Source organism: Ziziphus jujuba, chromosome 5 (genome assembly GCF_031755915.1).
Source record: "Ziziphus jujuba cultivar Dongzao chromosome 5, ASM3175591v1".
NCBI classification, from domain to species: domain Eukaryota; kingdom Viridiplantae; phylum Streptophyta; class Magnoliopsida; order Rosales; family Rhamnaceae; genus Ziziphus; species Ziziphus jujuba.
Window position 1 is genome coordinate 19,481,148 of NC_083383.1, and position 16,981 is coordinate 19,498,128.

At 32.6% G+C, this 16,981-nt stretch overlaps 1 protein-coding gene across 2 annotated transcripts; it reads left to right on the forward strand.

Moving 5' to 3' along the window:
- The first annotated feature begins 660 nt into the window (after nucleotides 1-660).
- LOC107421286 (probable ubiquitin-like-specific protease 2B) lies at nucleotides 661-16,977 on the forward strand. 2 transcript variants are annotated; one of them, XM_016030503.4, is made up of 16 exons: nucleotides 661-988; nucleotides 2,402-2,730; nucleotides 2,839-2,923; nucleotides 3,032-3,081; nucleotides 3,589-3,786; nucleotides 3,883-3,958; nucleotides 4,360-4,465; nucleotides 6,464-6,520; nucleotides 7,778-7,909; nucleotides 8,268-8,468; nucleotides 8,564-8,619; nucleotides 8,693-8,786; nucleotides 11,924-12,014; nucleotides 14,045-14,164; nucleotides 14,881-15,309; nucleotides 16,111-16,977. In XM_016030503.4, exons 1-16 carry the CDS (start codon nucleotides 838-840, stop codon nucleotides 16,750-16,752), a joined length of 2,817 nt encoding a protein of 938 aa, XP_015885989.1. In that variant the 5' UTR covers nucleotides 661-837; the 3' UTR covers nucleotides 16,753-16,977. The 2 variants fall into 2 exon arrangements, with proteins under 2 accessions (XP_015885989.1, XP_015885990.1); XM_016030504.4 differs by having other exon boundaries at nucleotides 6,467-6,520.
- The last annotated feature ends 4 nt before the right edge of the window (nucleotides 16,978-16,981 follow it).

Sequence of the window (16,981 nt, forward strand, 5' to 3'; positions counted from 1 at the left end):
ACACTCTTCCATTGTGTGAAAGAAGAAGAACTGAATATGAACACCACGGAGGTGTGGCCAGGGTTATCAAAACCTACACTCAGAATCGCTATGGACTTAGGCTCTTGTTTTTAACTTTTTATCTAAAATTTATTTGATATTGTAAAACCACTATTTTATAGAAGATATTCTCTCAATCAACACCTCATAAGCTTTTATTAAATGAAATATTATTATTTTGTTTTTTATTTTTCAGTAAAAAGTGAATTTTATTATTATTTAATAAAAAATTAATTTACATTATTATTTTTTAATTACTGGAGTGTAAACGTTAAGAATGTTGTTATTTTTTAATACGCTTTTACAGTAAAAATAAAGAAGCAATAGAGAAAGAAGAAGTTCTATCAAAAAAAAAAAAAAAAATAGAGAAAGAAGAAGGGAGTTTTGACCAAAATATAAATAAGCAAATAAATACAGGAGAAGCAAATAATCGGGAACACCAGCATAGCGTGGAAGCCACGCTCTTCAGCTTAGATGCAGAAAGCCAATAAAAAGGCTTAAGCAGTGCAAAGCGTGTAGAGTTCACGCTCTCTCATCACGAATGAAGCTACCGTCAATGGCCTTGCAAATCCAATTCACTTTTGGAACAATTGTTTCCCTCTAATTGGTCGTTTACAGTAGCGTGCAGCGTGCCCTGAATACCTACAGCTTAACTCTCTCTCTCTCTCTCTCTCTCTCTCTCTCCTCTCTCTTCAAGCCCTAAATCTCACCGATTTCACAAACGATTTCGACAAATCGTATGCCCTACCTGTTGTGCCACAGGTCAAGAGTTCCGATTCGAAACTGTTAGCCTTTCCGATGAGGAGCTCTCCGCGTAGGGGTCTTGAAGTTTTCGATTTCAAGGAAGAAGATGAGCTCACGGAATCTGTCGCCGGGAAGTATATGGACAAATTCAAAAGCACTGGCAACGATAACCATTCTGGTTCGAAGCACGAGTTCCTCGAATGTGGTACGTTTCCCATTCGCCAAGTACGAATTTGCATCTCTCTTTGCTTAGGAACATCGACCAATGGATGTTTTGTTTGACTGATTTGCGGAATATAACGCTATGCATTTTTCTCTCGATTGATTTCTGTTATTGAGATTGATTATTTTAAGCTTGAAGAAATGATGTCACTTAGCTAGTTGCTCTCTGTCTTCGTGTTTTTGGATGTAAATATGAACTTTGCAAGTTTGTTTGCAATTGTTCGTTTAAACATTTAATAGTTTTGTTGCGAAATTGGAAATGAGTGTTCCTTGTTTACGTGCTCCTTATTGATGCATTACATATGTATTGATTGGCTGGATGTGTTCGATCCTCGTTTACACTCAGGTGGATTCCCTCCTGGCCGGAATAGGAGTTTTTGTTGTTGTTGTTGTTGATTTTTTTTTTTTTTTTTTTGGTAAACAATAATTTTATTTTTCTGAATGTTAGTCTGTGGACTGTTTTGTACCTGTCTGGTGGGCACCCTATGTTTTCTGTGCATCTCCTTCTTTTGTCGAAAACGTAGGAAAGTTATAAATATTCCGCAGAAGCCATTGACCAGTTGATAGATTATCTTTAAGCTTTCGTCTAAAACTTTTAGCCATCATTCCTTCTACTGACCTTTACATTACAAAAGTTTTATTCCCTTGGTTCCTTTTAGGATAGGTTATTGTTCTCTCTCTGTATTGACATCCTCCATGGAAAAAGTCTTAACAAAGAGGTAATGCTTAGGAAGCTTGAGTGACGCTTTTTAATTGTATTTGGGAAGTGGTGGCCTTCATTGTTTCTAAATGTTGAATACTAATTCTTTTGTATACAGTGATTTATTTTTCTAATATCTCTGTCGCTTGGGCTAATTTACTAAAAATCTGAATACTTTCATATTTGAATAACCCAAATTGTTTTCAAAGTTTTGGTTGGATCTGCTTCCTTCATTGCCCCTTAAAATATTGTTTGTTTTGAAAATTGTTTGGAGCTGAGAAGTTGGCTCTCTCTGTTCCATGCAGCGAAGCCATGTGCTTAGTAACGGATTTTTTTTTTTGTTTTTTTATTTATTTATTTTTTGGGGTGGGGGCCGGGGATCTGGGGTAGCTAAATGCTACTTAAGAGTTGTCTCTGTAATTGTTAGGTTGGTTTGAATGTGGCTTATGATTTATAGATCATGGAATAAAGACTCTTCTGTTGCTGAGTTCCAGTGAATGTCAAATATAAGATATTTCCATATTGTTTGAATTAGTTTTTCAAAATGTTGTATGCTTATTTTGCATGGTAGATTTGATATAAGTTACTTAATCTTATTGATGTATTTTCTGTTTTAGGTAGCTGATATTAAAATAATTGATGAATCTCATAATTGTAATTTGAATGTGTTTTTGACTCGTTAAGTTGTGTTTCTAGATGCCCAGGGAACCAACGATGGAAAAAAAGAAATTGGCAGTGTACCTTGTATGGATATCGATGCCGTTGAGCGTGATCTTAACTGTGGTAATGCTATTTCGTATGCCCCTTTGGGCATAGCTGAAGAGAAGAAAACTAATATGAAAGAGCTTTGTGATGCTGCATCATTAGCTGAAGGCTTGAATCATGAACAGCATTCTGAGTTAAAATTAGATAATCAGGAATTTACAAAATCTCTTCCCGGACAGGAGAATATATGTTCAATCCCTAGAGCACCTTCTTGTGGACATAACCAGTCGAATGGTGCTTGTTCACATTCTCCATCTGATGTATGTCCGGTGTCAAAAATTAGCAACATCAGTTCCTTAATTCAAACGTTCATAATAAAATAAAGTTTTACCTTACTTGGGTGTTTGAACGTGTTTGAACCTGTGCAGAATGAACCTGTTGATATGATTTCAGATGCTGATGAAAGCACGGATCAAAGTTCTCCATCAAGTCCTGAAATTGCAATGGATGGTGGTATTGTCTTTTAAACTTAATTCTAGATACTTTTCCATCACATCATGTGTCTTTCATGACCTTTATTTGGTTCAGTGTTCATTCAATAATTTTGTTGTTTATTTTCAGTTTCACCAAGTAATTATGAATCACATCATTGTGCTGGCGATTTGGAAATGGTAATTGTCTTTTCTTCTAATAAGTAAAAGAGAGAATGTGAGTTTGTATTATTTGAAATTGGAGCATATGTTTGGATTTGTTATGCTTTTCTTAGTTCTGTAAGACTCTGCCATGCTATTGGTCCCTTACCATTTTATTCTTTTCTTACTTTATTTGGTAAGTTTGTTTTTGAGTCATTGATGAGTCCTTCGATCTTGTGTTAACCCTCTTCTAGTGGTTTATGCTCAATTTCCTGCCTAAGTTCTTAATTTCCTTTAGGGGATTATCACTCCATTGGATTTCTTAAGACAATTTTGGTGCTGCTATTCCCGTGAAATTGACAGACTTATGATTGTTGTTACATTATAAAAAAATGGATTTATTATGCCAACCTCAAATTTACAAAAGCTTTTTCTCTGGAGTCTATAGATTCTTTTAAGTACCATTTCACCCTTAAGAGTTTTCTTAGTCTTTGAGGTTGGAAGGCTTTATGATCTGTAACATCTAACTTTTTGTGCAATTTTCAGGATGATATGAAATCAACCATTGTTCTTTATCCTGATTATGTTGTATATCGGGATAGTTATTGTACAGGACTTCAGTTAACCTTTTCCCACAATTCCATCAAAATCACTGGCTCTACTGCATGTGAAAACCAAAAATCCTTCAACTTTCAATGGGAAATTGATGATGTGATCCATATTGAGACTCAGTGGTATCAAAGGGTATGTTGAGAAAAACTGTGTCAGTTGTTAATTGTTAATCCTTTGTTTAATATTTGTCATTAAAATTTTACTGTTTATTATGTCAACTACATTTAGGTCTCAACTGTGATGATTAAACTCAGAGTAATTTCAAAGGATGCAGGCCAAGATGATGATGCAAGTGGTACTTCAGGTCAGAGAATGTTCGTATTTATTTATTTTTATTTTTTATTTTTTATTTTTTTTCCTCCATAGTTTAGTGACATTTGGTGTGAAAATTACCGTAAATAGTTTTTTAAATTGGAGATTTTGCGTGAAGTCTAATTTCTATACAGGGTTTGTCCCAACTTTACTTTTATATATACCATTTAATCTAGGTCGATAGGAAGACTGATACAAGATTACAAAACTCAGTGGGGGTGCGAGTGTATGCGGAAGGAAATGGTGAATTTGATGTCAAAAGACAATTTTCTTTCTAATGTAGAAAAACACATATTTGTTTTATTTCCTAATTACATTATCAACTTTTTTCTTGAAGCTTCCTTTCCTTTGAATTGTAGTTTAAGTTGACGGTGGCCCTCTAACTTTTGCCAGGTGTTGAGGAGTTGAAAATTACGGCTGTTGAACCTAACTGGCCTGAGAAACAGGAAGATATAGCATGCCTGAATGCTCAATACATGACCATGTGGAATGTTGTAAAGTGAGTAAATTTGGATTCCCTCAGTTTATACGTTTGTCTGTTCCTTGCTTTCAGTTTATCCATGTTGAAAATATTAATTTTTACCACTGCTTAGTTAATTTCAGGACTGCTTCGTTGTTGCATAATGAAGCTGTTGTAGATGCCATGTTAAAATGTACTCATTTCTATATGGAGAACTCTGTTAGCTCCAAAGGATACAAAATGAATTTTTTTGAATTAAGAATGTATTGTTTCTTATATAAAAACAAAAAGTTTGGTATTATTTTTATTTTTTTATTTTTTTGAAATAAAGTTTTGTTTCTTATGATAAAATAAAGTACAGCTAATCCTGAATGGTGGAGTAAGGCTTGAAAAGGCAGGGTTTTGGCTGTTAGGAAGTTGGAAGAGTAGGGAAATAAATTAATTTAAGGAGGGCAAAGAGGGTTGATATTGAGCTGAATTTTCTGAAAAAGGAACTCATTTGTTGGCTTTTTGAAAGTCTATTTAGGGGCTAAAGAAGAAATAAATAGAAAGACTTTGGGAAAGACTAGATTTAATTGAACTCTAATAAATATTTAGGGCTGTTGTTGTGTTTCTTGAAGCTGGACAAGTCTGACAGGATTATTTATGGATAATATTGAACAGGATCTACTGGATAGAATCTGAACATTCCTGGTTTATGAACGATTTGGTTGCAATTTTGTAATGTTTGTTTGTATCTACTACTTGGTTGGATTGTATAGTGGATGAACTAACTTGTGCTGGCTGTTTAATTATTAGTTTGATAATTAGTTCAAAATATAGTGGTGATGGCAGTAATTACATCAATGTTGATGGTAGATGCGGTGGGGATAGATGTGATATAAGATTTCTAGTTGAATTTCTGCCCCTCATATCCAGGATTTAAAAAAAAAAAAAAAAAAAAATTCTGATGGTTTGTTATATTTTATTTCTAATTGCATTCCTAAAGGCACTGTATATGGACAGTTTAGTCCTATCTAGAGGTTAACTTTGCAATGGGTTTTCTTGCATCATAATTACTAGGGTAAAATCTTCTGTCTGGTTGAAAAGTGCCAAGATAGAATTGCTTAAGTCTGTATCTGTAAGCTGTAATAAATATAAGGGCTATTTGCACTTGTAGTCCCTTAACTTTAGGGTGTTTTTCACTTCTACCCTTGATCTTTTTTTTCGGCACTTTTGTCCCTTAACTATGGTGTTTGTCGCACATTTCTTAGTTTGTTGACACTTTTTCCCCCCCTTTTATTTTCTTTTTAATTTTTTTTTTGTTTTTTTTTTAAATAATTGCTAAAATAAGAGAAGTGCAACAAACACCATAGTTAAGGGTAAAAAGTGCCAAACAAAACAAGATCAGGAGTAAAAGTGCCAAACACCCTAATATTAAGGGACTAAGTGTGTGCAAATAACCCTGAATATGACAGGAAAGAGGGAAAAAAAAAAAAAAAAAGTGAAAGAGAATTCTAGACGCATGTGCCACATATTCAACTTCACTAAAAAATTCCAGGTTGCTTGCTTTTGTTCTGGATTTAGGTTAGTCTTGATGTTTCACTGCTCTTTTTAACTATCGGTTTAATGATTAGTTAGTGATAAAATGCTAAAGAAAGAATGATCTATCAATGAAACTGTCTTCTTTTATGCTTTCCCATAACTTTGAGACATATTTTGCATCTTCACGTTTTATTTGTCATGCTGCAATAACTCAATAGTAAACTGACAAGCTTTTTTTGTTAATTCTTGTCCATATATGTGCATGTATTTATGTACGTCTACATTTTAATCTACCTATGGTTAATTTATACAATATTATCGCTGAATAATGGTTTAGAAGTTCATCTTTCTTTAAACTGTTTGTCTCATGTTTTAATTAAAAGGATGGATGGGATGCAGATGTTTTTATCATTCTTAACTGTTTGTTTGTTTATCTTTTCTTTTTGTTTTTCCTCCTTGATCTTCATTTTATTTTATAGTGCTAAGCATTGGTTCTTAACTTCATTTTTTTAGCAGCATTGTCATGGGAACAGATGGAGATTCACCTGGACAGAGGCATTATTTCCCACGGTGAGTTAAACTGACTTTTTACCCCTCCTTTCAATTTAACTTTGAAGAGGTTAATATATTTGTTGTCTGCGTTTGCTCGAAATATTATTTACTTATTCTTCCATTTTGTTACCTACCATTTTACATGTGTTCCTTCATATGTATACTACTTTTTATGCATGATTTTGAGTACATCATGTTTTTTGCTCTCATGATTTTTATGTGTGGATATCTTATTGGGATAATTTAAGGCATATTTGTTATAAATTATACTTGTGTGATTGTTACTCAATTTGGTTTTAATTAGACTTTACTTAAGAGGGATATTTCACACCATTTATTACTAAGTTGCCATCTACTAAGGGCACGTTTGGTATACAAAATAATTATTCCTAATGGAATAGGAATACCTATTCATAGTTTTTAAAAGAATGAAAAGTGATAGTTATTCCTATTAGTATGTTTGGTTATTATATTGAATTAGATTCAATGTTTAGCCTTCATAAATATTTTTTTCTTTTCAAAAATATTAAATTGGTAAAAAAAAAAAAAAAAATTAAAGTCAAATTTTATAGTTATTTATGTATTTTTAGTATATGATAATCAATCTAGATTGAAATATATTTTAAGTCTGGTAAGAATATTAATTCTTAAAATGAAGGAATACCAATTTTGACCTTTTTAAAAAGAATAGTTATTCCTTGAAATGGGGGAATAAGAGTGGATTAGATATTCTGAAAATTGAAATATATCAAACTTGGGAACAATTTAATAGCTATTCAATTCCTATATTTATTTTGCATACCAAAGATGCCCTAACTCTTTGTTTATGTTAATCTGGCATCTTGTTGCTGCATTAAGTTGATTGTCTATTTTTTACTAACTAATGTGTGTAGTTTAAATTGATTATTTAAACTTCATAAACTAATACTGTAAATGCTGCAAAGTACAAACGGATGGAAGTGGATGGTAGGTTAGTAATTACTAATGATAAGAGACTAGAAAAAGAAACGGTATCTTTTTTAGGTCACATTAGTCTAAGGAGCCCAATATATGCAATTAGAGGATTAGGGTAGGCACGGCCACCATAAAGAGGTGATTTCTGTAATTATCTATCTGTTTTTTTCTATGTTCCTTGCTTTTGTTATGGGGTGCAAAATGTACCTCGCAGTATGTTTGAATACTATGTGCTCTATTTTTGAAATCAAGATAATTGTGTAGTATATTTTTTCAGTTAAGTTTTGAATAAAAGTATATTAATTTGGAGATGCTTTACAGTTTTGATGAGTCTTTTGAAGATGTTATCTATCCAAAAGGCGATTCAGATGCTGTTTCAATTAGTAAGAGAGATGTTGATTTATTACAACCAGAGACATTCATCAATGACACAATCATTGACTTCTACATCAAGTGAGTTCATATGTTACATTTTTCTGTTTCTTGATATTGTATTGATGCATTCATTCTCTTTTGGATCCTGTGTGTGGTTTCTTTTTATGCATTCATTCTCTTTTGAATCCCATATGTGATTTCTTTTTATCCTTTTGATTTCACAAAGGGAGACAATTGAGGTACTTATTTATTAATGTTTTGTTCTTGTGGGTGCTAAATGCATACTAACCCAATGAAAATTGTACAGCACTGAAACTAATAGTGAAATTCTATTTTTTTTAATGGAAAAAGATATGTTAATTATGATAAATATCTTAGACAAATTACTCCGAGATTCCAATGTTATTTTTCTAAGAAAAGTTGATTATTTAAGCAGGTATTTGAAAAATCAGATTCCACCTGAGGAAAGGCATAGGTTCCACTTCTTCAATAGTTTTTTCTTTCGGAAGTTGGCTGATCTAGACAAAGATCCTTCTAGTGTTTCTGATGGCAAGGCTGCTTTTCAACGGGTTCGCAAATGGACGAGGAAAGTTGATTTATTTGGAAAGGATTATATCTTTATTCCTATAAATTTCAAGTAAGATTATTTGAAGATGCCTGTGCTTCTTAGATATAAATAAGCACTTATGTTTGAGTACTGATGCATACTGCCTAATGCAATTTAATTGTCAGTCTGCATTGGAGTTTAATAGTCATATGTCATCCTGGTGATGTTGCTAAATTTAAAGGTAAGCTTTAATTGGATTGTGAATGGGCTATTTGTTGTTCTTCTGTTATTCATGCACTTCTGTTAAATTTCAGATGGAGACATAGATAAGTCAGTCAAAGTTCCTTGCATATTGCATATGGATTCAATAAAAGGAAGTCATACGGGTCTCAAAAATCTTGTTCAAAGGTATCTCTGGCTGTCTAAACTCATCATAATATTGTTTCTGATTCATATATTTGTTCTCATGTTTTTTAAAGCACATATTTTGTCTATATCTGTCTTCATGGCAAATGCCCAACTCAATCGATTTCCATTGGGCATTTCATTAATGCGGTGAGGATACCTGTTTAAATGGGCAACAATGCCAGGAGCGGGGCTAAAATATTTGCCCAGGGACAGAATTTAAACATGTCCATATTTATATGTTTTCTTTTCTTTATATGTATATTTATGCTTAGATGTAGTATTTTTTATATGTACATATATATATTACTTGCATATGGCATTATATCTTAAACATTGTATAACATATTGTTATAAATTTTTTATATTTTATGTGAAAATAAAAATTTAAAGAATATTTTTAGTTAGTATTTTCCCCACAGTGGGAATGGAGCAAAAGAGGCAGGGTGGGGTAAGGAGCAAGTAAGGCCACCCTGCCCCTGCCTCACCTTATTGCCGTTCCTATTAGAAGTTTTTTTTATGGACCATGTTTTCTCTTCCTGTTGCTCTTAACATCTTGCTTTTGTAAGCAGACTTGGCTCTAGATAAGTGAAGAAATTTTCCTTTCTCCCTCCCTCCCTTTTGGCAATGGCAAGTGGAACATTTTCACCAGAAGCTATTAAAAATGTTAAAGACTTTTTGTTGGCCAAGTAAGGCCACCCTGCCCCTGCCTCACCTTATTGCCGTTCCTATTAGAAGTTTTTTTTATGGACCATGTTTTCTCTTCCTGTTGCTCTTAACATCTTGCTTTTGTAAGCAGACTTGGCTCTAGATAAGTGAAGAAATTTTCCTTTCTCCCTCCCTCCCTTTTGGCAATGGCAAGTGGAACATTTTCACCAGAAGCTATTAAAAATGTTAAAGACTTTTTGTTGGCCAATAAATCTTTGACTATTAGTCTCTTGTTATCATTTTTTTGACCAAGCAGGATAGGGTCATTTCTGTTCTTCTATTTTATTTTTTCTCTTTTTCTAAGAAACATGTAATTTTATTGAAATCGAAAAACGAATACAAAGTAGTTAAAGAGGATCAGAAATCTTTAGACCTAACTAATAAAATGGTAACCATTAAATTCCTTTGCAGTAGACACCCAAAAATGAAGCATCTCTGACTATTAGTTTCTTCTTGTCATTTTTTCAATCAAGCAGGATAGGGTCATTTCTTTTTTCTTTTCTATTTTTGCTCTTTTTCTAAGAAACATGTGATTTTATTGCAACAGAAAACGAATACAAAGTATTCAAAGAGGATCAGAAACCTTAAAACCTAACTAGTAAAATGGTAGCCATTAAGCTCCTGTGCAGGAGACACCCAAAATGAAGCCAGAAACTTTAGAAGATTCCATTGGAAATCTAGATCTAGAAATCTTGCATAAAAATTCTTTGCTTCTTTTCTTTCTGTATGATCCATGAAAGATCCAAGATAGGACGGTTTCATAGCACTTCACCCTTTTCTTCAGCTTTCAAGACCTTTAAAGCAATCACATTGGTAATTTAGTGATATACATAGGAGCAAAGCAGAATTCTAAATAAGTGGTGGCAATTGTAAAGATATATAAATATATAATATTCATTATAATCACTTAAGGAGGGATGGGTCATTCAAAGTCTATATTAAATTAAACATTTATATATACACACACGGAGTAATTGTCACATCAGGATACCCTATCTTTTATTATTAGGACTTCCTTGATTGGTCTTTGAATTACTAGAAGAAATGAGATATTAAAAAAGCATTGGTGGCTTATGTGGGTCTAGTGAACTACTAAAATTCTATAAAAGCATAGTGAAGCACACCCTCTTATCTAATAATAAACCACTAACGTATTCTTAAATTTCAGCCTTTGAAGCAATCCAAAGGCTGATCAAGGGGGTTTGTTTGTTTTCTATATGCTGGTTCTAACCTGATACATACACGTATATATAATAAAGATCTTCTTTTATAAAATTTATCTATATAATCTTAGTTATATTATAATATAATTTGTATATTCATTAAAATGAATTATGACATTATTGTTGATTTGTAACAAAAGTGTTACATGAAAGTTAAAAAATCAGTATATCAAATGGTATTCTTGATTAATTGTAGGAATTTTTTTAATTATAAAATTGTAGGATTTTGATGTGTTGGGAGCATAGTTTCTACCTTATGTTGGGAACCTGTTGATGTGGCAAATGAGCCACTTGACCAATTATGTTTTTACTTTTGAATTATTTATTAATATCACGCCCTCAACACTTGATGCATTTACAGGTTCCCACCCTATGTCAGGAACATGCTCCCTACAAATTATAACTTTAGGATTGAATATGTAACATTTTTGTATAATTTGGGTGTTATTTGTAAGTGTTTAGTAGTTTAAGGGGTTTAAATGTATTTTGGCCATTTAACTATTTTCTACATTGATATAAATTGCTTAATTTACTATTAATAAAATACTTTTTCAAAAATTTGAGTATGTTTAATCTCCTTACTTTATTTGACGGTGTTTACATGATCAACAAAAAGAAAAAAAAAATGCAAAAAAAGTATAGGATGTAAGGTTTATGCTTTATTTCAAATAATTTGATTTTAGAATTATCTGAAATAAGTGTTATGGTTTGGGTATATATATCAAATTAAAGGAAGAATAATAATAAGATTTGAAACATCAAACAATTTGAAGCACAATGAAGAATAATAATAAGTTTTTGAATTGTAAAAGAAACTAATGAAAATAACATTTTCTAAAAGGGGGAAAAAAAAAAAAAGTCAGATTCATATTTGTGGGTGACGAAATGATAGGAACCCAAAAAAAAAAAAAAAAAAGAAAGAAAGAAAAAAAAAAACAACCTTTAAACCATAAAAGCATATCTAAAACTAGTCTGGATCCAGTTGCCTCCTCTGTCTCCATGCAAAACTGCACCTGCTTGATTGAAACAATTCATTGGGCAAACATCTAATTATACTTACTAGTATTTTGTAGCATAACCTACTGTAAATGGAAGAGATAGATGTTTTCCATGCCTAATAATTTCTTTATATGCTCTCTGTTTTGTGCTATTTACTATTTTTTGAAGCATATGAATTCTGGAGCATAATCTTTTATCATGAAATGATAGTTATTTGTGGGAAGAATGGAAAGAGAGGCAAAAGGAGACATCTGATGAAGTGGCACTAAGGTTTCAAAACATGCGATTTGTTCCACTTGAGGTATTGTCTTCTGTCTTGATTAGCATTTTTTAGTTGCTTTAGGTTGAAAAGATTTGCTCAAAATCATTTCTTATCATACTGAAGCAGTTTTGTATTGTAAGCTCTGTTTGCATCGCATGCATCACATTGTTGCATAAGCTTGTTACTGCTGCTACTCCTAAATTAGGTTAATAAGTTAAAGTTCTTAAAAAATCAGACTTGAGTCTTTTAAAAAGAAAAACAAGAAGTGTCCTCAAATGATTAACAAGTAAATAAAGCAAAATTTTTGCAAAACCAGCAATCCAGAAATAAAGATTAGGCACAAAGGGGTATAGTTGACTGGATTTCTATTGTGAAAGTTCATTTCTCACAAACAAGGATAGGATATGTATTTAGCAGCCAGATTAAATCAAGATAGTAAATGAATAGAGAAAAAAGAGCGATGAGTAGAGAAAAGAGAGAAGACCAGATGAAAGACAAGAGGAAGATAAGGCAGAAGAAGAGAATGAGAGAAGGAAGGAATTACCTATGCTTTTCTCCATTAACCCCCTCCCCCACCAGAATGTGGACTATAGAACATGTAAAAATTTTCTTTTATGATCAAACTATAATTTCCTATTTCCGTAGCCTATGCTGGTCTTTCCAAACTCTAGTAATAAGTAAAACATCAACCACATGGTATGATTAAACTGGACTAGGCAATAATATTTCAATTTCCGACCAGAGCCAAACTAGTAGAATATTTTGTTTAATTGACTATCATAATAATTTCAAGTGTTGGACAATGTTATGTCAACAATTGTGGGATTGTGATTGAGAAATTGCTACACCCTGGATTATGTTGATGATGTAGGACGGGTAGAATAGAAAAGAAGCAGAAAGTTAAGGATAGGATTCGAGTATCACATTAGAACAATTTTAGGAATCACTCCTAAAATCCCTAGGCATCACACCTAGTTTTAGTTTGCATCACACAAGACCTGAAAAATAACCTCTCAGAAAAGATTCATGTTATTAATCAACTGTCTCATAGGGATATAGAGGTCCCTATTTATAATAAAACCACCCAACAACATAAGGAAACTAGAATAATAGGAAACCCTAATTAAATAAAGGAAACTAAATAATAAAACTTCCTAAAAAACATAATAAACTAACTAAATAAAGAAACTAAGGTAAACTAAAACAACTTGGGTCCTACAAAGTTTGGACCTTAGAATCTGGTTTTCCCTCCTCTCATAAGTTTCAAAGATTTTTTCCATATTGCATTGATTCATTGTTTCCATCTTGCATCAGTTAATATTCATAAATTCCTTTTTTGATGTTACTATAATAATTTCAAATTATGGACAATGTAACGCCAACAATTGTAGGATTGTGGTTGAGAAATTGCCAGATACCCTGGATTATGTTGATTTTCATGTATTTCTTTTTGGATGTTATTTACAATGATATTAAATATTTTCTCTGATTTCATCTTCTGAAATTTTTTTGTGTAGTCGTGTTACTGAATTTTAATTTCAGTGGACAATGCCAGTGGTGAAAAATCAAAAGAACTTCAAAATATTTGACAATCTTGAAAAAGAAGTTATGCTATTGGATTTCTTTTGAAGGAATTGGCATTCACACATTTTCCCATGTTAAGCACCATTTATATGTCATCAATAATCTAATTTGCTTCCTATTTTGTTCCAAAGTTTGATAAATAGCTAAAAGAGTAAATTAACAACCTTTGCACAGAAGTACCGTTGAAAATGTACCATCTGCATTTCTTTTTTCCCTATAAATTATGATAACAAAATCCTTTTTGGCTTCGGTATATTATGCATCCTCATACCATCATATTATCACATTATTTGTTTTGTTGCATAAGATAATTTTTTTTTAAAATGTCTTTCTACTTGAAAAGTTTAGTACTTTATTTGTTATTTTTTATCTCTATTTTGTTTCCATTAAATGAGAAATGTTGGAGTGCAGTGGCAATTGATAATTTAAATGGCCAATTTATTAAAAAATTAATTATCATGATGTTAATTTATATTCCTTTCCAGCTTCCACAACAGGAAAATTCATTTGACTGTGGTCTGTTTCTCCTCCACTATCTGGAGCTCTTTCTGGCAGAAGCTCCTGCTCATTTCAGTCCATTCAAGATAACCAAGCCCTCTAGCTTTGTAAGTAGTGTTTGGTTTTCGTTTTCCCATATCTTATTAACTATTTGTCTTTTTGACCTTTTTTTCCACCACTAGAATTTTGTATCCATAACTGTAAAGTTTGTGCATTAGTACAATAGATCCCAACGTTTGAGTTTCTAATTTTATAGAACTTTTCCCATTTTTGGTGCAGCTACACTTTTTTTTTCCCCTTCTTTTTTTCCAAATTTAGTTTGTCGGTTTAATTCTTTTTTAGGGGACAGTTTCTCAGTTTTGAAAGTTTTTGTTCATGAAATTTGAGCCAAAAAACTAAACTTGTCTGTCACTGTATACATCTGTAGGCAAACAGGGCACATAAATAATATATTTCCATGATATATACAAAAAATGACTTTTTATTGTATCATTGCATTACATCTAAGGAATTTTCTCATCTTCAATGTTAGAGTGAGAAAAAGGAGGTTACTGTATTCTTACTCACTGATCATGCATGCTATAGAAATACAAAGAAATAAGAAGGAAAAGAATTAAGTAAATAATAGTATAAAGTTAGGTTTAAAATTTGAAGAGTAGATGTATTCTTGCTTACTTGGAAACTTGAACCCGTTTTCCCTTTTTCTAGTTATTCAAATTTTGAAATTTCAGTATGAGCCATTCGTAATCTAAGGGTGAGTACTCTTTTCACTTGTTTGAAGCTTATATATTTTTAATATTCATAATTAATTCTTCTTTACCAGCTTAACATGAACTGGTTTCTGCCATCTGAGGCTTCTCTCAAGCGTACTCTCATCCAGAGGTTAATTTTTGAGCTTGTTGAAAATCATTCTCGCAAGATCTGTTCAGCAGCATTTAGTGATGATGACCAATCATCTAAATTTCCAGAAAGTAATGGGAATGAAATTGGTGTAGAGTTTTTTTCGCAGAGATGCAGTCCTGATTTGACTCATCAAGAGGACTTAACATGTTCTGAAGCAAGCCGGGGTATTGAAATGACACTTTTAGCAGCATCCTCCATGAAGAATTCTCAGAGTGCAAATGATTCTGGCTTGGTTCTCAGGGACCTTTTTGAGCCAGGTGCCACTGCAGGAGCACTGCTTGAACAGTATCAAACTTTTGACCAAAAATCTTCTTACTTCCATCTCAATGGAGCCATGCCACCTGGAGAGGTATTAATATTTCTATGTTCAAATATTTTCTTTGAAGTGTAAATTGCTCTCTAACGCCTATTGCCTCCTAATCTTCCCAAGTGAACAAAAATAATCTTATTGCTCTCTGATATATTAGTTCCCTGTCATATCAGTCCTTTTTGCAGTCAGTGAATCTGTTTCTGACAGATTTTTCTTTTAAGTAATATTTTGGAAACTTTCTTGTCGGTTCAGTAAATTTCAATTCTCTGCTCAGCTTAAAAATTGCTTCATATTTCTGCTTTTTACATTATTTTCTAACCTATATTCTCTTAATTTAGCCATTAAAATGTGGAAAAACAAGTCTAAGTTGAGCCTAAAACCTGCCATCAACAGTTAATTGCAGTTAAACATAATGAGTTAGGCGGCAATATAATGATTTTGAATATGTATGAGTTCATGTGGAAATAGTTTGGTGGTATTGGTACTTCTTTTAAAAGATATATGTTAATGCACCCCATGACCATTTCAATACGAAATTCTTCTTTCGAATGTTCCTCCATAATGCATATGTTAAACAGAAACTATCTTAAAATTTTTGGTAAATGTGCATTAAAATAACATTTAGTTGTAAGTTTTCTTATTCTTATTTGTTTTATTTCACCGATCTTTGAAAATCGTTGGTTACCTTATTTAAGAAACTGCTCCTATGTTTCATATCATGAACTTGCTAGCCATAACGGCACGAGAAAGAACACACAACATATATGTTATAAGAATCTAGACATCAAACACATGCTTTCCTTGCATTTCTAACATTTGTATTTATGTGCTTCACAATAGGAAGATGCAGAAACTGGTGAGCATTTTGTGTTTTTGCCTCCAGGAGACTCCGGATTTCATCAAATAACTGGAATCCCATCTCAAACATGTGGCGTTCCTCATTCGTCAAGTGGTTATGGAGCTGAGACTTTCAATGTTGGAATCTCTCTGCAAGCAGAAAATGGGGATGTTGACTCATCTTCTGAACCATCATTATGTGCCTCTGATGATTCGGAAGAGGTTGGGATCATGGAGAATTGTCCAGTTGAGGAAGACTTGGATCCAAACCAAAAAGTAAATACAGATAAACATAAATCTCCACCAATTGAGAATGTTCAACCTCCTCGTCTTGTTTCTGCATCTTGCGACTTGGATGCTGTCATTGTAGGAGATTCTCAAGATCATGATTTACTTAACGGTGGCAATGAAAATGGAGGTCCACTTCCTTCTTGCCAAGAAATTGCTGATAAAGAAGTGCATCAAGATTCAAAAGTGGCAGAAAACAGCATGGTCTCGTGTAATAATATGCAGCAGATGATTGATGATGGCCTGTTGCCAGAATCTCATGAAAGTCCACCTGCAAAGAGGGTACGGCTTACACCTCCTCCCCCTGATGGTGAAATACTCGCCATCGGAAGCGTCACTGAAGATTTCCATTTGTAGTAGTAAAGGCAGGGAAATAATTTTTTTTCCCATTTGTTCTTTTTAGGAAACAAAGGACAAGACAACAATGTGTTACAAATATGTAAATGGGTATGCACGAGGTATTGAATTGACAAGCTGTTAATAGTTCTATAAAACATAGAACTATAGTGTGGAGTATGTCAGTATATAGATTGTAGAATGTCGTTGCTATATATTATATATATATATATATATATTTAGTTACTTC